Here is a 21,546-nt window from a genome sequence, read left to right on the forward strand (position 1 = left end):
ACTTCTCTATCCTCATTGCCATTAGTGTCCCCAGTGACCGAGTCTTTCCTGAGTGTGTGGTAGAACTTTGCTGTTTCTTGACTTTCCCTTTGTCAGCACTTAGATTTTGGCAACCTGTCGAATAAGTTACCATTCATCATGTCTCCTCCAGGTCTCTTTGTCCTTTTGTATTTTTGCTATTTTTACTCTTTAACTGGTATTCTGGGGAGTTTGGGAAGGGATAGGATATAACTGTGCTGTGTGTTCGGTCTGCTTTGTTTAACCAGAAGGTAGTTAACTGTGTACTGAGTACCTGCTCTAAGCCAGACGTTTTCCAGATAGCGTATATTATTTTAATTAATTTTCACACAAGTCTTGTAGTCAGTCTACAGTTACCGTATATCAGGCATTGTATTAGAAGCTGCAAAGTAAGCATTACTATTCCTGTCTTACAGGGGAAAAGACTGAGCTCAAAGGATAATAAATGTGCTTGCACTCAACTATTGAGGGAGAGGCTCTCCTGCTGCAAAACCCTTGCTCATTTTCTGAGTGACATTACTTTTAGAGTATTGGTTAGTAGGGTTCCTACATAGTTATGTTCAGTGTATTTTAGTTCTGGAGTAAACAAATACTTCAGGTAAATTAAATGGGTTTTAGACTTTCATTGTGTTTAGTTGCATACATTTTTTACCTGATGGGTCCAGCAGTCCATGCATTTTTTTTACCCCTTCGGATATTTGATATTTTGACATGAACTTATTTGGTATAACATGTATCCTTGATTAAAGAACTCATTGATTTAGAGGAATTAGACAATATCTTGACTTTGAGCATTTTCCTTCACCCCAGATAATGCAATCTGGATTTTATTTAATTAGGTACCTAGGAGCTTTGAAGGTAATATTCTAAAAACGGTAGTTGATAAGATTATACCTCGATGGGAGATTCAAGTATCCTGTCAGCTCACAAAGCTGCAAGTATTATTGGTGGCATTAAAGTAACTGAATCTTCAGGGACGCCTGGGTGGCTCAGTGGGTTGAGTGTCTGACTTTGGCTCAGGTCATGATCTCATGGTTTGTGGGTTTGAGCCCTGCGTCTGGCTCTGTGCTGACAGCTTAGAGCCCGGAGCCTGCTTTGGATTCTGCCTCCTCTCTCTCTGCTCTTTCCTTGCTTGTGCTTGTCTCTTTGTCTCTCCCTCTCTCTCAAAATAAACATTAAAAAAATTGTTTTTAAGTAACTGAATCTTCAAACTAAAAAGAAATGTCAAAAGTAATTGGACTTGATTTCCCATTGTAATTACCTTTACTGAATATAGATTATATAAAGAAGTGTTGTTTTTACCCTAAATGTATTGCCTGTTACTTCCATTGGGTATCAGCTTGTTCATATTGTAGATCATGGGATTTATTTATTTATTTATTTATTTTTTCAACGTTTATTTATTTTTGGGACAGAGAGAGACAGAGCATGAACGGGGGAGGGGCAGAGAGAGAGGGAGACAGAATCGGAAACAGGCTCCAGGCTCTGAGCCATCAGCCCAGAGCCCGATGCGGGGCTCGAACTCACGGACTGCGAGATCGTGACCTGGCTGAAGTCGGACGCTTAACCGACTGCGCCACCCAGGCGCCCCAGATCATGGGATTTATTTAAACTGTAAAAGCCCCTTCGAATATTATACCAGTGGCAACTTGATTTTTTGCCTTAGTGCTTTGTGGTGCTGTAATCTTGACATCAGACATGTGGTGCTGTAATCTTGACAACATAATTAATATAAAAAGGTGTTTGAGGGGCGCCTGGGTGGCTCAGTCAGTTAAGCGTCTGACTTTGGCTCAGGTCATGATCTCATGGTCCGTGAGTTCGAGCCCTGCGTCGGGCTCTGTGCAGACAGCTCAGAGCCTGGAGCCTGCTTCCGATTCTGTGTCTCCCTCTCTCTCTGACCCTCCCCCGTTCATGCTCTGTCTCTCTCTGTCTCAAAAATAAATAAACATTAAAAAAAAAAAAAGGTGTTTGCTTTTTGGACATTAGATGGACAAAATCTACAACAATTTATATCTACATTTTACATTTTTAAAAGTTTAACTACTTTGTTTTTGTCTTAAGAGTTAGCTCTGTTGGGTGGTTTTTCTTCCTGATATCCATGGTTGACATAGTAATAAGGCCCTGTTTTTGGTAAAGACTTTTAAATAATTCATTCTTTAAAAAAAAAAAGAAACCTTCAACCAAATCAAAGAGAGACAACCTTTTCTGATCCTCCATTAAAAAACCCAACCTTCTAAATCTGATACATAGTGTATAAATTTTAAACAGATTTCCCTCAAGATTTGATCTTGATAAAAGATAAAACTGCACCTTGGTGGCTCAGTTGGTTAAGCGTCTGACTCTTGATCTCAGCTCAGGTCTTGATCTCAGGGTCTTGATCTCAGGGTTGTGAGTTCAAGCCCTGCATTGGGCTCGGCGCTGGGCGTGAAGCCTACTTAAAAAACTAAATTAATTAAAATTAAAAAAAAAAGTAAAGATATGTTCATACTGATGTGTTCTCTGGCTTGGTGCTGACCTTGGTTTGCTCTTTTGCATATAAGAATTATGGCATCATTAGAGTCAGAGTTCCTCTTTAGGTAAGAGAAACAACTCTAGCTGTCTTTAGCAGGAAGTGATTTAATATAGTGGATTAAGTACTTACTCTTTGGACGTACCAGAGGAGCAGGCCAAGAATGAGTCCCAGAACAACACAAAGTCCCAGAACAATGCAAAGCTGACCTGCCAACAGAAATGTCACCTCTGCCAAAATGAAAGAATCTGATCTGTCTCCAGCATTACACTATTTTATCTATTGTCTCTGGTGATGAGGAAGCTGCTGCCAGAACTACAGACTCTGGAAGCACATTTTGCCTACTAGATCTCTCCCAGCAGAGGTGATGCCCCTTGTGTCTCCTCTCAATTCCCGTTAAATTAGGGAGGGAACACTGGACCTCTGCTGAAGATGCTACAGAAGAACCAAAAGTCTTTACAACTGTTCTACCAGTGAAAATCACAGAAATATAATTACCACGTCTATTCCTCTTTCAGAGTACACGTTAGTGCATCTGATTAGCTAACAAAATCACATCTGAAACTTTGGTTGGTAGGGACTCTGGGAAACGTGGCTTCTAGCTTTCTAGCTTTATAATATCGGTAGGTATCTTAGAAGGAAGTTGGAATGGATGATTGATGTCTACCATATTCTCCACAAGCAGAAATGTTAAGAGTTTAGGCTCTGTAGTCGGTCTGGATTTGCTTTTTCCTAGCTTTCTGACTTTGAGCAAATTAACATCCCCTTGTTTCCTATCTCATATAACAAGTATCTACCCCATAGGGTTATTTGAAGATTTAGTGAAGAGTGTGGTAAGAGAAGCATTGATTCTTTTTTTTTTTTTTTTTAATATGAAATTTATTGTCAAATTGGTTTCCATACAACACCCAGTGCTCATCCCAACAGGTGCCCTCCTCAGTGCCCATCACCCACTTTCCCCTCCCTCCCACCCCCCATCAACCCTCAGTTTATTCTCAGTTTTTTTTTTTTTTTTTTTTTTTTTTTAATTTTCAACGTTTATTTATTTTTGGGACAGAGAGAGACAGAGCACGAACAGGGGAGGGGCAGAGAGAGAGGGAGACACAGAATCGGAAACAGGCTCCCGGCTCTGAGCCATCAGCCCAGAGCCTGACGCGGGGCTCGAACTCACGGACCGCGAGATCGTGACCTGGCTGAAGTCGGACGCTTAACCGACTGCGCCACCCAGGCGCCCCTATTCTCAGTTTTTAAGAGTCTCTTATGGTTTGGCTCCCTCCCTCTCTAACTTTTATTTTTTTCCCTTCCCCTCCCCCATGGTCTTCTGTTAAGTTTCTCAGGATCCACATAAGAGTGAAAACATATTGTATCTTTCTCTGTATAGCTTATTTCACTTAGCATAACACTCTCCAGTTCCATCCACGTTGCTACAAAAGGCCATATTTCAGATAAGCATTGATTCTTACTTAGACATTGGGTTGTCTTTGACGAGATTTGCTGGTGAGCAATCTGGGCCTGGAGTTTTCTTTGGTAGGACTTTTATTTATGCATCGCATTTTAAAAAAATAGTTTAGGACCGTTCAGACTTTTTACTTCTTGTGTCAGTTTTAGTAGTCGTAGTCTTCTAGGACTTTGTCTATTCATCTAAATTTTTAGTTGTTTTTTTTAATGCCTGCTGGATCTGTAGTGATCTCCCTATGTCACATTGATATTTATATTTTCTCTCTTTTTTCTTATAAGTGTCATCAAGGATTTGTCAGTTTTATCAATCTCTTCAAAGAACTGGCTTTTGGTATTTTAATCTTTCTATATTTTTGTCTTCTACTTTATTAATTTTGACTAGGGAACTTAACTTGCTTCTTTTTGTAATTTTTGCAGTGGATATTTAGCTTACTGATTTTTAGCTTTCCCATAAATTTTCCTCTTAGCGTGAATTTATCCGCATTTCATGTGGTTTGAAATGTATTATTATTCTGTTCAAAATACTTTCAAATTTCCATTGAGTTTTCTTTTTCTTTTCTTTTTTTTTTTTTTTTTGGTTCATAAGATGTTTAGAAACCAGTTTTTCAATTTTATTTAGAAAGCAATTTTTAAATTTTTTTTTTTCAACGTTTATTTATTTTTGGGACAGAGAGAGACAGAGCATGAACGGGGGAGGGGCAGAGAGAGAGAGACACACAGAGTCGGAAACAGGCTTCAGGCTCTGAGCCATCAGCCCAGAGCCCAACATGGGGCTCGAACTCACGGACCGCGAGATCGTGACCTGGCTGAAGTCGGACGCTTAACCGACTGCGCCACCCAGGCGCCCCATAGAAAGCAATTTATATTGCTTTCTTTCCAAATATATTTGATGTTTTAGGTATCTTTTTAGTTATTTTTCACTTGTTTATGACTATTAGGATGTTTTATATCTTTTTTTAATGTTTATTTTTTGAGGGAGAGAGAGACAGTGTGTGCATGAGCAGGGGGAGGGACAGAGAGAGGGAGACACAGAATCTGAAACAGGCTCCAGGCTTGGAGCTGTCAGCACAGAGCCCAATGAGGGGCTTGAGGCCACCAACCGTGAGATCATGACTTGAGCTGAAGTCGGACGCTCAACCGACTGAGCCTCCCAGGCACCCCTGGATGTTTTATATCTTTAAAAAAGCTTTCTATTATGGGAAATTTCAAACATATACAAAACTGGAGATAACAGGATAATCCTCACTCAGATATCCATAAACTTCAACAATTTTTTGAAAAGTTTATTTATTTATTTTGAGAGAGTGAGAGAGAAACAGAGCACATGAACAGGGGAGGGGCAGAGAGAAAGAGAATCCTAAGCAAGCTCTGCACTGTCAGCACAGAACTCTATGTGGGGCTCAATCTCACAAACTGAAATCATGACCTGAACCAAAATCAAGGGTCTGACGCTCAACTGTCTGAGCTACCCAGGTGCCCCAACTTCAACAATTTTTAACTCCTGACCAACCATATTTTATATCTCTTTTCTTTATACCCCAACCTCAGATTATTTTGAAATGAATCTCGGGGTACCTGGGTGGCTCAGTTGATTGAGTGCCCGACTTTGGCTCAGGTCATGATCTCACCGTTTGTGGGTTCAAGCCCTGCGTCGTGGGTTCAAGCCCTGTGTCCGGCTCTGTGCTGACAACTCACAGATCCTGGAGCCTGTTTGGATTCTGTGTCTCCCTCTCTCTGTCCCTGGCCCACTCGCACTCTGTCTCTCTCTCTCTCTCAAAAATAAACGTCAAAAAACTTTTTAAAAAAATTTCTGAAATGAATCTCAGATATATCATTTTTTTCTATAGATATTTCAGTATGTACCTATACAAGATGACATTAAAAAAATGACTAAAACATGGGGTGCCTAGGTGGCTTAGTTGCTTAGGCATCCGACTTCTGTTTAGGTCATGATCTCGTGATTCGTGAGTTCGAGCCCCTCCTCGGGCTCTGTACTGACAGCTTGGAGCCTGGAGCCTGCTTTGGATTCTGTGTCTCCTTCTTTCTCTGCCCCTCCCCTGCTTTGGATTCTGTGTCTCCCTCTGCCCCTCTCCTGGTAGCACTCTGTCTGTCTCTCTCTCAAAATAAACATTAAGAAAATTTTTAAAAATAACTAAAATACCATACCACACCCAGAATAATTTCTTGATGTCATGAAATAAATAGCTTGTCAGTTTCCAGATTTTCCCCATTGTCTCTAGATTTTGTTTACAATTTGATTATTTTGAAGCATGATTCAAATAAGATCTAAACTTTTTTATTATTTGATAAGTTTTACAGGTCTTTTTTTCTTATAAAGTTTTTATTTTAAAAATTTAAAAAATTTTTGTTTTTTAATCTTTATTTATTTTTGAGAGAGAGAGAGAGTGAGCGAGCATGAGCGGGCAAGGGGCAGAGGGAGCCAGAGACTCAGAATCTGAAGCAGCCTCCGGGCTCTGAGTTGTCAGCACAGAGCCCGATGCGGGGCCTGAACTCATGAGCTGTGAGATCATGACCTGAGCAGAAGTCAGATGCTTAACGGATGGAGCCACCCAGGTGCCCCATAAAGTTTTTATTTAAGTAATCTCTACACCCAGCGTCAGGCTTGAACTCATGACCCGGCAATCAAGAGTTGCACGTTCTTCTGACTGGGCCAGCTGGGTGCCCCATTTTATAAGTATTTTTAATCTAAATGTTTCTTCTGCATATATGTCTTTAAACTCTTGCCATTTATTCATTGAAGAAACTGAGTTTCTTGTCTCTTAGGAGTTCTCCATAATTTGAACTTTGCTCATTGTACTTGATGATGATGTTTAATGTGTTCCTGTATTCCTAGTTCCTGTAAGTTCCTATTTCGTAGGTATAGAGGCTTGATCAGATTCAGATAACGTTTTTGTTTGGTTTGGTTGGTCAAATGATGGTTGAGTGTGCTTTCATCAGTAATCATAGTCGTGTCTGGTTATTTTTCTTCTTGATGATGATTTTCTAGGTTCATGAATTCATGGAGAGGTTGAAAAATGGTGACATTCTAATTGCATCATTCCTTCTTCATTTATTCCCTGGAATACTGCTATAAGGAGAAATTTCCCCTTCTACTTGGATATTCTCAGTTACAGTTCATATAGGAAAGACAGACAGATACTTGATTCTTTCTCTTTGTTTACTAGTTTTCAAAATAAGTTCATTCTCTAGCATCCTTTAGTGATCATTTTTAAAAAAAAAATTTTTTTTTAACGTTTATTTATTTTTGAGACAGAGAGAGACACAGCATGAACGGGGGAGGGTCAGAGAGAGAGGGAGACACAGAATCGGAAGTAGGTTCCAGGCTTTGAGCCATCAGCCCAGAGCCCGACACGGGGCTCCAATTCGCAGACCACGAGATCGTGACCTGAGCCGAAGTCGGACGCCTAACCGACTGAGCCACCCAGGCGCCCCTAGTGATCATTTTTTTAAAGAAAATACCCCAATGAGCTTGTATGTTTTGATTCTATTACATTTATTACCTTTGTTAATGCTCATACTGTTCCATCTTTGGCCACTGGACCCTATTCAAATAGGCTCTGGAGCCTTTTTGATATAACCCTTAATTTTTTATGGCTTTCTTTTTTTCTTATATGCAGGATATTCCAGGTTCATTTGTACAATTCGTGCTGTTTCTCCAAGGGACCTTACTTTGTTTTAGTAGAAAAGGATATTCAGAGACAGCAATGTGGGCATTAAATGTGCTCATTGCTTCTAGTTTGGTCACTGTTTCTAGAACTTTTTTGTTTTTAATTAATTTGAGAACGAGAAAGAGAGTACGCATGCAGGAGAGGGGCAAAGAGGGAGAGAGAATCCCAAGCAGGCTCCATGCGGTCAGCACAGAGCCTAACATGGGGCTCGAACGTATGGACCATGAAATCATGATCTGAGCTGAGATCAAGAGTCAGATGCTTAACCAACTGAGCCACCCAGGAGCCCCTGTTTTAGAACTTTTAAGAGGTCTGATGTAAGAAACATATACATTTTAAAAAATGTTTTAATAAATACATCATTTGTTTCTATTATATTTTATTCAGATTCAGAGCTATAGGGTTTTTGCTTAACATCATTAAGCTTACAGCTATATTTGGTTCTCCCATAGTTAAAAACCCACATTTCAATGTCCCCAACAAAATTACTCATTTGATTTATCTTAAAACAGACACACACACACACACACACACACACACACACACACACACACGAGACAGGCTTGGAATAACATACCTGCCTCTGCCTAGGTAGCTTTGAAAATCAACTTTTACCCCCTAACTCTACAGGCTGCAAAAGGTGCTGCTTATCTTCTTAACTCTTTCTTTTGGAATTGGACCTGTGTCCCCCCCCCCCCCCCCCCCAAGGAAAGTGATTGCAAAGCCAGGCTCACCTCTCTAGATTTATTTCCTTTCTGAGTTCTGTTCTGAGACTGGTAAATCTTCACTATCTTCTTTGTTCTCTGATACCATCAAATAATGTTTTAAGATATTTTGCCCATCTTCTCTAGTCGTCTCCAGTAAGAGTTTGGTCTCCATTATCTAATCTGCCATTATTGGAAATGAAACTCCCCTTCCCACTTAAACTTTGAACACTTGTGTTTATATAATATGAGCACAATATTTGGTTTTATTTCAAAGGTTCTGAAGCAAAAACACCTGGATGACTGTCTGCGACACGTATCTGTGAGAAGATTCGAATCATTTAATCTGTTTTCAGTAACAGAAGCCCAAAAAAGGACAACCGAAGAGGACGTTGGTGCATGGATCCAATATACAAGTGTCTTCTATCCTGAGTACAGCATTTCTTTAAGGTGAACGTCATTCTGGTTAAGATATTTTTAAAAGTATTTTTCTCTTGTAGAAGAAAAGCAGTCTAATAAGAGTCTCATTATGCATTCTGTTGAGTTTGCAGGTAATCTTGATCAGAACTTTGGTTTTGCAGCATTGTATTAGGAAATCCTGCTGCTTCACCTGGGTACTGGGCTGTATCCTCAGAACTGAGGGAAAAAAAGTCTCAGGAATGTAGTGGCATTTGAGGATAAAGTGGCTTGCAAATCAAAAGGTTCATTTAACCATTCTCTCATAGTATTTGATTATGACAGAAAGCCAAGTTCTTTTTGAGGCTGAAAGTGGAAACAGAATTTTCTAAACTACTCTTCAAGGAGTAGTTATCTGAAAAATCAAGCTTTGGTATTTTTCCCATTCATATTTTGTCGCTTTCAGAATGGAATCTTAAGAATAGGAGGAGAAAATCCAGCTGAAAACACGGAGACTGTGAGAAGCACACAGACTGTTCTGGCTTTAAAAATCGTTTTAAAAGAGACAGAAGAGTTGCACACTGAAGTAACAAGATACCATTTTTACCGAATTAATTTTCTCTCACAGTTACAGTCTAGCGTGTTGCAATATTACTGTAGGTGTTTGATTTTATAAAATCTGCCTTTTTTGACAAGATTTCACATCTTGAAAGGGAGGGAGGAGCACATTTACAGTAACTGTAAGAAGAGCAAAAAACATTTTAAGTGGAATGTGACTGAATAAGGTTTAGGTGAGACGAGGAATAATTTTCAGAAAAAAAGTTTTCACAGAGGGTGTCTATTTATAGTATATGTTTCTCGAACCATTTTAGTTTAAAATATCTAAGCTTTAAAAGACATCATAATAGCTGAAAATTTGGGATCTGGATAAAAATTGACGAGGGTGGGCAGGGAAGAACCATTAGGATCTGGTTTCACAATACTGCTTTGTTGCAAACTCCAAAAAGAAGGTAAAAACCTAGGGATTTGTGAGCTTGCCTGGATATTCATTATGAGATTCTAATTAGAATACCTCAACTGCCTCGTGTTCAGATGGAGATAATTAGTTTAGTTCCTGTTCCGGAAGGGAAGGAAAATGCATGGAATGTTTACTGTGTGCCAGGTGCCAAGCTAGGTGCTTTGTTGTATTCTGATTCTTGTAATCCTTCCGGTAACTCTGCAAAGTAGGAATGAAGATGATTACACAATTGGAAGATAGCATCTGTAAGGAAATTAAAGAGAAGGAAGAACAGTGATCCCATAGGGGTCTTCAGGTATAAAGTTCTAAAACTTAACTTCTCCATCTGCTGGTGGACCAGACGCAGTAAGTGTAGTATGTACCATGAACGATTTCCTGACATCTTCCAAGTCCTGGTAAGGGTTAGCTAGAGAGAATGGGAAATCTTCCGGTTCGTGCGAGTTTTCAAAATAGGGCATGCTTCTCCACCTGCTGGAGATGACCCTGGTGTGGCAGGAACCCAGGCTCCCATGTAAACTGAGACTCCTTTCCAGTGGCATGGTTCCTTGTGATACATCCGTTTTTAAAATAAATAAAATAAATAAATAAATGCAAGTCTGTCTATATAAATACGACATTGAATCCTAATTTATGGAGAGAAGACAGGTGACCAAGCTAGAACATTGGCTGCGATGGCTACCAAGATTTTTTTCTCTTTTTTTCCACACTAGTTCTTTTCTCTCCACATTAGTAATACAAAGGTAACAATAGCGTGCACATATTCTAGAGCTGAACACAATCTTAGAATAATTTTTAAAAGATCACAACCACATTAATGATGGCTGACTGCTGAGTGACTACTATGTCACAAGCACTGTCGTGAGTGGTTTACATGTATTAGCTTATTTAATCCACGCAACACCTTTTGAGGTAAGTACTGTTATTATCCTCATTTTACAGATGAGGAAAGTGAAACCCAGAGAGGTTAAATGACTTGATTGAGGTCACACTGCCAATGATCGCGCCTGTATTCAAACCCCAGTGGTCTGGTTCCACAGCCTGTACTTTTAAAAACTTTTATTTCGAAGTAATTACAGACATTCAGGAAGTTGCAAAAATAGTACAAAGAGTTCACATACCCTTCATCTAGCTATCTCCATTGGTAACATTTTATGTAATGACAGCTACAGTCTGCACTTTTAACTTCTGCACATGCTGCCTCTCGTGAGGCAATCATGTATCCACTTATTCATTTTACAGATGAAGGGATTGAGGCCCAGATAAACTAATTTCCTCATTGATTATTCTGAGCGTTCTATTTCTTACTCTATAATTCTGTTACCATATAGAAAATCGCTGAAATTACTGCAGTTGCTTAGGGAGGGGAGGATTTCTGCCAAGAATAGTTTATTCCATTCCATTGTCCACTTTGTTCATGTTGATTTCTCTTACCACTTCTTGTTTTCTGTTAGTTGCCCAACATGGATGGACCCCCGTTTTTGTTCCTTTAACATCTTGTATCCGCTGTTTTCTCAACCTGCTTCCGTTACATTTCTTTAGCTACCTTTATTGTCTTCAGTATTGTTTGAATTGTGAGCATTCTAGAGTTTAAAAAAAAATTACTTGCAGTAGCTAAAAGCAGTGGTTTAGAAGGTAGTTTTGGAATGACGTACCATTACTTTCATGTATATTTTTTAAAGTTTGTTAAATCAACACAATGGAATGATTTACAAGAAGTGATGAATTATTTTATTTTATTTTTTTAATGTTTTTTTTTTTTTAATTTATTTTTGAAGGAGAGACAGAACATGAGCGGGGGAAGAGCAGAAACAGGGGGAGACACAGAATTCGAAACAGGCTTCAGGCTCTGAGCTGTCAGCACAGAGCCCGTTGCGGGGCTCGAACTCACATGCTTGCCTCCTTTTCAAATAATAATCTGCCCCAGTGACTTGTTCCTTAGTCTACTTACTCCATAGACCATTCGTGGGAGAAACTCAAAAATCATCAATTATAGGTTAGCTTAAAGTGCTTGATGAAAAAATGGGTTGGCTTTTAGAAGAGACTGACTATGGGGGTGCCTGGGTGGCTCAGTCGGTTGAGCGTCCGACTTCGGCTCAGGTCATGATCTCGCGGTCCGTGAGTTCGAGCCCCGTGTCCGGCTCTGGGCTGATGGCTCAGAGCCTGGAGCCTGCTTCCGATTCTGTGTCTCCCTCTCTCTCTGCCCCTCCCCCGTTCATGCTCTGTCTCAAAAATAAATAAACGTAAAAAAATAAATAAATAAAAAAAAAAGAGAGACTGACTATGGGTAATTTTCCCCCCAGCTTTATTGAGAGATGATTGATATATAACAGTATGTAAATTTAAGGTGTACGATGTGTCGATTTGATACACTTATATATTGTCAAATGATGATCACCGTAGCATTAGCTAATACCACTGTCATGTCACATAGCTACTATTTCTTTTTTGTGATGAGAACATTTACAATGGCTATTGGTGTTAAGGGTTTGGGAAAGAAGTTAAAGTTTTGGAGTTTAGGAGAAAGATAGAGTGAACTTTTTATACCTTGATATGTTGGCAAAAAAAAAAAAAATGTCATTTTTCAGTAACATCAATTGCTAGTGTAATGCTAAGATTGAAGTTTTGGGGTCCCTTCTTTATAAGTATTTTTATCTAACCACATTGTCCAGGCAGGACCTAGGTAAACTGTTGAAAGATTAGGGTTAGACAAGATGTTATACAGTTGACACATTAATAAAGTAGACGACTCTGTTAAGAAAAAGCTGTCCATGAAGTTGGGACAAGTGATAGGGAACTTGAAATAATCGAACTGAATCTTTACCGCATTATGTTCATGAGAGTTTTCCTATAGTTAGAACTAATTCTTACGCTGTTGAAAAAAAACAGTGATTGCTGACATTATTCTTTCATGAGATGCCTTCTTTTAGGATGTCTAGACTTCATAGATAAGCGATTTTCATTTTTGTAAGTTATTTAGAGGGATAGAGTTAGTTTTACACTTTCCCTACTTCTTACCCCATTTTATTTTATTTTTTAAATGTTTATTTTTGAGGGGGTGGGAAAGGGCAGGGAGAGACACACACAGAGTCCGAAGCAGGCGCCAGGCTCTGAGCTGTCAGCACAGAGCCAACGTGGGGCTCAAACCACAAACCGCGAGATCATGACCTGAGCTGAAGTCAGACACTTAACTGACTAAGCCATCCAAGCACTTCCTACCCCATTTAAAAATGTCATAGGCTACACTCTGTTTTTTTTGGCTTCCATAGGTAACATTTTTAAGACTAGACAAGTTCTGTTTCAGTGATAATTTTGCCAAATCACACTTTTTGTTTTGAATAATGCTTTTTAATTTTTAAACATGAATTTCACTTCAATTATCCCAGTTTCTGTTTTTTTTTTAGAAATATTTAACATTTTTCAAAATATATATTTAATTTCAAATATATATCCATCCTGAATTGAGAAACTTTTAGGGATTTATCCTCAGGAAAATGAGAAATGGGCTCAGTGATGTTTCTGCAAGGATGCTCATTGTAACAGTATGCATAACAGCATAACACTGGGCACAGACTAAACATACAACAAATAAAGTGTTGGTTCGGTAAATTATGGTGCCAACAATCATTCACTGAACTGCTTGGTAGCCATTAAATTCATGTTGCAAGAGAATACTTAGTGATGTAGGAAACTGTTTTATAATATCTTAAAACACAAATTTCAAAACAGGAGAAATATGCTTTTAGTTATTTAATGAAAGTATGAGCATGGAATAAAATTCTATACCAAAATATGAATAGTGGTTGTCTCTGCATGATAGGATTATGAGCATTGTTTTTCTTTTTTTTTTTTTTTAAATTTTTTTTTTTTCAACGTTTATTTATTTTTGGGACAGAGAGAGACAGAGCATGAACAGGGGAGGGGCAGAGAGAGAGGGAGACACAGAATCGGAAACAGGCTCCAGGCTCTGAGCCATCAGCCCAGAGCCCGACGCGGGGCTCGAACTCACAGACCGCGAGATCGTGACCTGGCTGAAGTCGGACGCTTAACCGACTGCGCCACCCAGGCGCCCGAGCATTGTTTTTCTTGAAGGAACCGTAGATTGCTTTTCTATTTAAGAAAAACTTTTTTGAGTTCTGTGCCATGTTGCTGATCACTTTTAGAGCCTCATCTTGCATTTTAGCTATTAAATACTTTGACCTTTTTCTTTCTTTTTCTTACATGTATACTGTAGTTTTCCATGTTAGGGTGTATAACCTCATCTCTACCTAGAATCACGTATACAGAGAAGGTACAGAATCACTGTGTTATTGGTAACACTTTGGTAGCTTTGTCTTCTTAGATTATGATACTTCTGAGCCCAATGCTTATTTGGCCGTGATGATTGCACATAACTTCTTCCAATCTCAGTCACTCTGTCCAAGAACTGGGTCTGTATGACAGAAATAAGAAGTTCTTCTGCAAAGGCTAGTACAGTTTACGTGTATTTTCTTACTAAATGTATTAGTTTGCTAGGGCTCCCAAAAACAATGCCACAGACTGGATGGCTTATACAACAAATTTGTTCTTTACAGTTTTAGGTCTAGAAGTGTGAGAGGAAGGTGTTGCAGGTTTGGTTTCCTCTGAGGCCCCTCTCCTTGACTTGGAAGTAGCTGCCCTCTTGCTGCCTCTTCACACGGTTGCTCCTCTGTGCGCATGCTCTGTTTTCCCAGTCTCCTTTCCTCGTAAGGACAACAGTCATATTGGATGAAGGCCTACCCTAATGACCCCATTTTGACTTAATCACCTATTTAAATAAGGCCGTTTTTCTAAATACGCTTTTATGCTGAGGTACCAGGGGTTAGGGCTTCAACATGTGAAATTTGGAGACACAGTTCAGTTGGTAACAATATATGTCAGATATGATAAGTTTAATGACAAAGTGGTGTTGATGAAGTAAATTGTAATTAACTGCTTATGAACTGTTACAACATCCTAGAGAACTACAGCTGTAAATGAACTCCCCTTATATAGGGGAGAATATGGAAGACTGTGGATGCATTAGCAACAATTTTTGTGTTTAATCACCCCTGGAAAAGTGTCTCAAACTCCGTGACCTGTTGACAATAAGGCCCATTTGTATATGTTTGTGTATGAAGAATAGTATCTTTTGTAAGTATTAATGAAATATCACAATCAAATTAGATATTTCAGGGGCTGTCAAGTGAACAGAGATTAGAATTAAAAGGGAGTGGAATTAAGGTTAGTGGGCAAAAGATAGGAAACTATTGGCCCCCTGACATTTAGAACTTTCTGTAGGTAGATCGTGCAGATCTGAAGGTGGGTTAGTTCTTTGTGACTGAAGTTCTGAGTTTGTTGGGCCGGTATGGAGGAAATCTGTATATTGTTGAGTGTGGTTGTGGAGTTAACAGTTTATTTCTCTTTTGAGATTCTTAAAGGTATGGTTTTGTTTTGTTGTCTTTAATAATCTACCTTATATTTATATAACTAAAACAAAAATGATAAAAAATATTTATTAATACTTTAAAATGTAGATTACTCATCAAGAATATCATCACATTAGATATCCTGAGGAATGTATTCTGTTACTTCTTTTCCTTCTCCCTCTAGTGGGCAGAAAATATTTTGAAAATACAGCAGGGAAGGGTTTATTAGTGTTGAGTGGGTGCATCACAATACAGTGTCTCAGCTTTTAAAAACATTAATAAATGTTAATATTTCAGAATCATTGACTAAAATGTTTTATTCCTTCCTAGGCATAATAATGGATCTTTGAATGTTGAAGATGTTCTTACCAGCTTTGACAATACAGGAAATGTTTGTAAGTTGCATGTTCCCTTTGTGGAAATATTTTTAGTGTTTTAAAATGAATTTATAATTAGTGTTTTTCTCACTAAGGTTCATTGTAATGATGTGTGTGCTTATGTGTGTGTGTGTAATACAAACTTTTATTGTTTCCTGCTGCAAAATCAGCATCATTTAAGATGCACCTACTCAGTAGGATAAGGGTGTCTTTACACTTTGCAGTTGTGTGTGTGTGTGCGTGTGTGCGTACATGCATATGTGTGTGTATAACAGAATGTAGGTCAAAAGGAACACTGGACTGTTTCTTTTTCTTGTTTCCATTTTGACCTTCTCAGTTAATCCAACAGATGGGCTGTCTCTTTCTTCTTTGCTATATCTTGGGTACTTTCGTTTCCACTTCCTGCTTTCCTTTTTCATTACAGAATAAAACCGTTTGTTTTCCTTGCTGTGAATATAATGCCAGAAGGTTTTTGTTTTATGCAGTATTATAATATAGAACACGTTGCTTTTTCATCTAAGCTGACTGTCAGGATAAATTTCTTCACTGAGAGAATTATCTAAATAATTATCATGTTGGGCTGGCTGGGTAGCTCAGTCAGTTAAGCGTCCGACTTTGGCTCAGGTCATGATCTCAGGGTTCGTGAGTTCAAGCCCACGTCGGGCTCTGTGCTGACAGCGCAGAGCCTGCAGCCTGCTTCAGATTCTGCGTCTCGCTCTCTCTCTGCTCCTCCCTTGCACTCTGTCTCTCTCTGTCTCTCAAAAATAAGTAAACATTAAAAAAAATTAAAAAAAATAATGATCATGTCATATGATGAAAGAAATCAGCCAATAATATATTTTTATCACCATGTTAAACAACATATGATGAAGAGCTGCGTACCCCTCCTTCATGTGTGTTGCCTAGGATATTTCTCTTCAGGTAGTGAACGATTTGTGTAATATGACCTTTTCAAATGTAAAAATTGTACTCAGATACTTTTTTCTCAAAGGAAATTTTGTTGCTGTAACTTTTCTCTCAACTAAACTAATGTACTTTGCTAACAGTATTACTTTATCAGATGCGCTCTAATTTTACATCTGCATAGAATCATGCCTGAGCAATACTCAGGCAATGATTTTGTTTTTATGCTCACCTATGGCAAGCTTTTCATAATATAGACAAATATTTATGTGTTTTGTCACTAAGGAATCTAAAAGTATCCTAAAATTATCCAAAAATATTCAAATAATATGGGTTCCTTTTTCATAGATAGTGACAGGTTTGCCTTTTAGTTTCTACATGTTGGCACTTGCTGAATTCTTTCCCACTTAGGCATATCTCCATTTTGTCGGGGGTTAGGACAAGGGATGCTAGTGGTGTTTGAGGAGACATTCTCCTTTTACTGTAAAATATCACTAAGTCAGGTTTATGCATATATAATTTAGGAACATAGTCCTAGAATGTTAAATGTGGAATTTTTTGATTCAGTAATGTAAAACTTAAGTATTGTTTCTAGTATGAAATAGGGCCGCTAGCTGGCAGCATCATGTAAAATAAAAATATTTTCATAAAGGTCTACGTTATTATTTTATGCACGAATGCCTGTCTTGTCCTCCTCTGACATTTTTTTCTCATCAACTTACTCCACACCGCCTTCATCCACCCCCAGTTGTTGCATTGACAAATGGAGAAATTGCATGCAAAAGGTACTTTTTTACTGATGTTGTATTGTTTGGTGGAAAGGTTTGAGTCTTTGAATGAGACCCACCTACGTTTGAGTCTTGGCTCTGAAATTCATCTTGAGCAATTTACATTATGTCAATTCATACGAGTTTATATTATCTCTTAGAACCGGATATAATACATAGAAAGTGTATAACACATATTCCTCATAGTTGATGTTCAGGAAATGGAAGCTATTTATTAATTATTACTTGTGATGAGTACCTCTAGAACATCTTTCCATCTTTTTCTAATAATGAAGAGAATATTAAGGGTTGTTCTCATGTTTTAAAGTAAACTATTTTGATTGAATTAACAAGGTAGGAAAAAAATACATCAAATTACCAAAATAGCAATTTATTAAAAAGTCTCATCACAAATGTTGTGTTAAAAATGTGAATATATTGCCAAGGGATGGAAGTGGTGACAAAAATAAGACCTATTAAAACATGTTTAGTGTAATTTTTATATTATCTTCCTATTTTAAAAGAAAAATCTGTACTGATATTTTACTTAATGATAAATTGGTAAAATCCTGTTATGGTAAAATGGATTTTGATTATATAATCTTTTATACAATCTTTGCCAAGGCTTAAAATGGTCAGTGACTGAAAAAGTGGTTTATCACTTGATGCCTCAAATGTTTGATTTTAACCTGATAGGGATATTAGGTTGAGTCTGTGACTAGAAAACCCAGCAGAGGGCGCCACAATCATAATTCTGTCTCACAGCACACTATAATTTGAATAAGTAACTTGAATAATAACCCTAAGTTTTCATCATGTAAACATATGAAGGTGTAAGCTGAAGCATTTCCATTTGATTTATTTTTCATATATTTAATATATTCAGCAATCCATCAATACAAAAAAAAGATTTTCCTGAGTTATTTTCGAGTTAATTTTTTTGTCTTTTGTTTTCAATATCAGTTTAATTTTTGTACTTCTAGCTTTAAAAACAGGAATATTTTTGGTCTTGTTAATCTTGATAGAGATCAGAAGTTCTATATAAGAATATCTATTCCTAAATGACCGCCATGGTAGTAAATACATTGATGGTACACTGAAAGATATTTAAAATAAGGAAAAAAGTTTCTAATACTGTGAGAGAACCAATAGATGGAATTATTCATTTGTTTCAGGAATAGTCCAGGTTAACAGAACTTCCAAATAGTAGCAAAAATGACTAACATATTTTAAAGGTATAAAAACATGATATGTGTATATGTATAAAATGTGTGTGTGTGTGTGTATACAAAATATATTCATGGCTTAGTGGAACCATTAATCTCCATTTTAAGTTAATTTTTAAAACCAAGTAATGATTTTATTGTAAATTTTCAAAGATGAGAGGATCAGTCTTCGTTCCTGAATTTGTTCTCTAATAAAAAAGATATGGAAATGTCTTTACTTTTGGAAAACAAATGAAATTTCTGGGTAGTTCTTTATTTCCTGAAAGATTAGAAAAAAAATTCTATTTACCTTTATTAGTTACAAGTGTTTTGTGTTTCTAAATGTGTGACCTGTAAAGTGTTTTATATTTTTGTGATATCCTCTCAGAGTTTGAATTCCTTTGAATGCTGTAGGAAAAAATTAAAAATGAATCTCACACAGTCATCTTGGCATAATGATTCACTGCCCCAAAGAATATATTTGCTATTGTGGAGAACACGTTATTTTGAAAGTCAAGCTCCCTTTCTGCTTTCCTCTATTTAGGGATAGGTATGTGTATTTCATTCTTCGGGTCTACTACTTGAGAACCCATTTCCTTTGCAAGTATCAAAGCTGCCCTATGGAGGGGTTATGTCTGCTATCGATTCCTCATGCCTGGAAAGAGATGCCATCATGCTACCTAGGGAAAAGTATAGGCTGGCATCCTTTACCTCAGGTGGGGTACTGGCTGCTTCTGTGTTTCACGTAACGTGTCGCTTGAATACGTTGGGTAACAAGAGTACCCTGCCAAGCACTGGAGCAGATCACTTGCTTCTGTTTTCCCTGTGGGCAGAGTCTCCTTTCTAGCAAGTCCCTGACCTCTAATCAAAGAAGTCCCACTATGCTGTCTCTTCCAAACCCACTTCTCTTTCTCCAAAGTCATCTCTTTCCTCTACTAAAACTAATTTTTTAAGAATGTGATCCTCTCCAAGGCTTAATTGATTCAAATTTGGTTGTCATATTACATAATGTAACTATTTGGTATTTGTAAAGTCTCATCAGTGCTTGGGGATATAAAAGCTTCATTTTTTACTTTTTTAGCACATCATCCTTCATTTGACAGCTTGAATAGATGAGGTAATAATACTTTTCATACAATTTATTGTGCATGATATATGCAATATAATATGTATAAGCTTTTAAAGGATAGGAAATCAATAATAATATATCCCTACAGTAACCTTGTGTGGCTCAGGATCTTTGGCTAACACTGCAGCTTAAATTGGGAGAATGTATTGGTAAGACCCCTTCTACCATTCTTTGAAAAATTTTTTTTTTCTCCTGGCTGGGCTACATGACATGGTGGTTGGTATACCATAGTCTCCCGGGGAAATTTGTAGACCCTCTCTGCCTTATATACTCTCACATTTGACGATAGTAATTTTTTCCCCCAGTGAATCTCAGGGCTGATCTGGATTTTTAATATACACAACTATAGTCTCCTGCTTTTAGATCCTTCCTGGTGGTCTGATAGTGGGACCTGTTTTATTAGGTATCCAAAACGGATCTCCTTCAGTTTAGTAATAATTACTACCTGAGGAAATACTCTTACTAGAAAATGAAAATATTTGGGGTGCCTGGGTGGCTCAGTCGGTTAAGCGTTCAACTTTGGCTGAGGTCATGGTCTCACAGCTGATTATGAGCCCTGCATTGGGCCCTGTGCTGACAGCTCAGAGCCTGGAGCCTGTTTTGGATTCTGCGTCTCCCTCTCTGCCTCTCCTCCACTCATGCTCTGTCTCTCTCTTTCTCTGACCCTCCCCTGCTTGTGCTGTGTCTCTCTCTCTCAAAAATAAATCAACATTAAAAAAAAAGAAAATATTTTGTATTTTAACTGCATTTGGGAAACCAAGAGAAGGTAACCATCTCTAAGGAAATATAGTCCCAATTTTTAGTTTTTGTTTCATTGTTTTGTGTTACATAGTTAGGGTCTGTAATATTGGTGGAATTATCAAAGCTTCAGGAATATCAGCTTGGATTTAAAAATTTTTTCTTCATTCAGATAAAGGTATGTGTGTGCATTCACATGCACGTGTGTGTATGTATGTGTGTAGGTGTATAATACCTATGTGTAGTTATATGTGTGTGTTTATATATGTGCGTGTGTATAGAATGTATACTTGGTAAGATAGTTTGCTTAAAAATAAGAAATTTGGGGGGCGCCTGGGTGGCTCAGTGGGTTAAGCATCCAGCTCTTGGTTTCGGCTCAGGTTGTGAACTCATGGTTCATGGGTTCAAGCCCCACATTGGGCTCTGTGCTGATAGCACAGAGCCTGCTTGGGATTCTGTCCCTCTCTCTCTCTGCCTCTCCCCTGCTCGCTCTCTCTCTCTCTCATAAATAAATAAACATTAAAAAAATTTTTGAGCTTTTGTAGGTAATTGCTCTATTTTTAACTTAGTGGGTTCATGGAAGGATCATGGAATATGAAGTTCAGGTTGTAGTTCTGCCATTTACTATGTGATCATAGGTGAGTTAACAAATCTGAGTTCCTTATTATGATTGGGTAAGGAACAATAGCTTCTAGTGTGGTGGACATAGTGTTAGGTAATGTGAAAGCACTATGTAAACTGTAAATTATGTGTGTTCCTAACGTGTGTGTTAGTTTTTATTGTTCGTATTCATATCATTTGTCTCATTTGTTAATCTTGAACCTTTGCAGTATTTTAATATTGTAAAATAACACAAGTTAGGAAATATTTTTGGTGTGTGCCATACTGTTTTCATATTTTGCATTATTTTGTTATGTGAAAACACAGTGCAAAGCTACATAATTAAAACAATGAGTATCAGTGCAGAAATACACATATAAAGCTGTGTTTTAGAAAAGAGAGTTCAGAAAGATATAAATATATGCGATTTATCATACGATGAAGATGGAGTGTCAGTAAGAAAGGAAACGATGATTCTTCAATAAATGGTGTTGGGAACCATTGATTAAAAATTTAGAAAAAATATCAAAACTGAATCTCTCCTTTATGTTATGTACTGATACAAATTTAAGCTGCATTAAATATTTAATTAAAAATCCTAGCGCTCCACTT

General features: G+C 37.8%; 1 protein-coding gene across 6 annotated transcripts in view; it reads left to right on the plus strand.

Annotated features, from left to right (window-relative positions):
* CAMKMT (calmodulin-lysine N-methyltransferase) overlaps window positions 1-21,546 on the plus strand; it is a 411,053-nt gene that overhangs the window by 8,483 nt on the left and 381,024 nt on the right. For all 6 annotated transcript variants that reach the window (XM_045445911.1, XM_045445906.1, XM_045445908.1 and 3 more), the window contains exons 2-3: window positions 8,656-8,828; window positions 15,546-15,610. In XM_045445911.1, coding sequence (XP_045301867.1) covers window positions 8,656-8,828; window positions 15,546-15,610 — 238 coding nt within the window. The remainder of the gene's footprint in view (window positions 1-8,655; window positions 8,829-15,545; window positions 15,611-21,546) is intronic.

The sequence above is a fragment of the Leopardus geoffroyi genome, chromosome A3, assembly GCF_018350155.1.
Source record: "Leopardus geoffroyi isolate Oge1 chromosome A3, O.geoffroyi_Oge1_pat1.0, whole genome shotgun sequence".
Classification (NCBI taxonomy): domain Eukaryota; kingdom Metazoa; phylum Chordata; class Mammalia; order Carnivora; family Felidae; genus Leopardus; species Leopardus geoffroyi.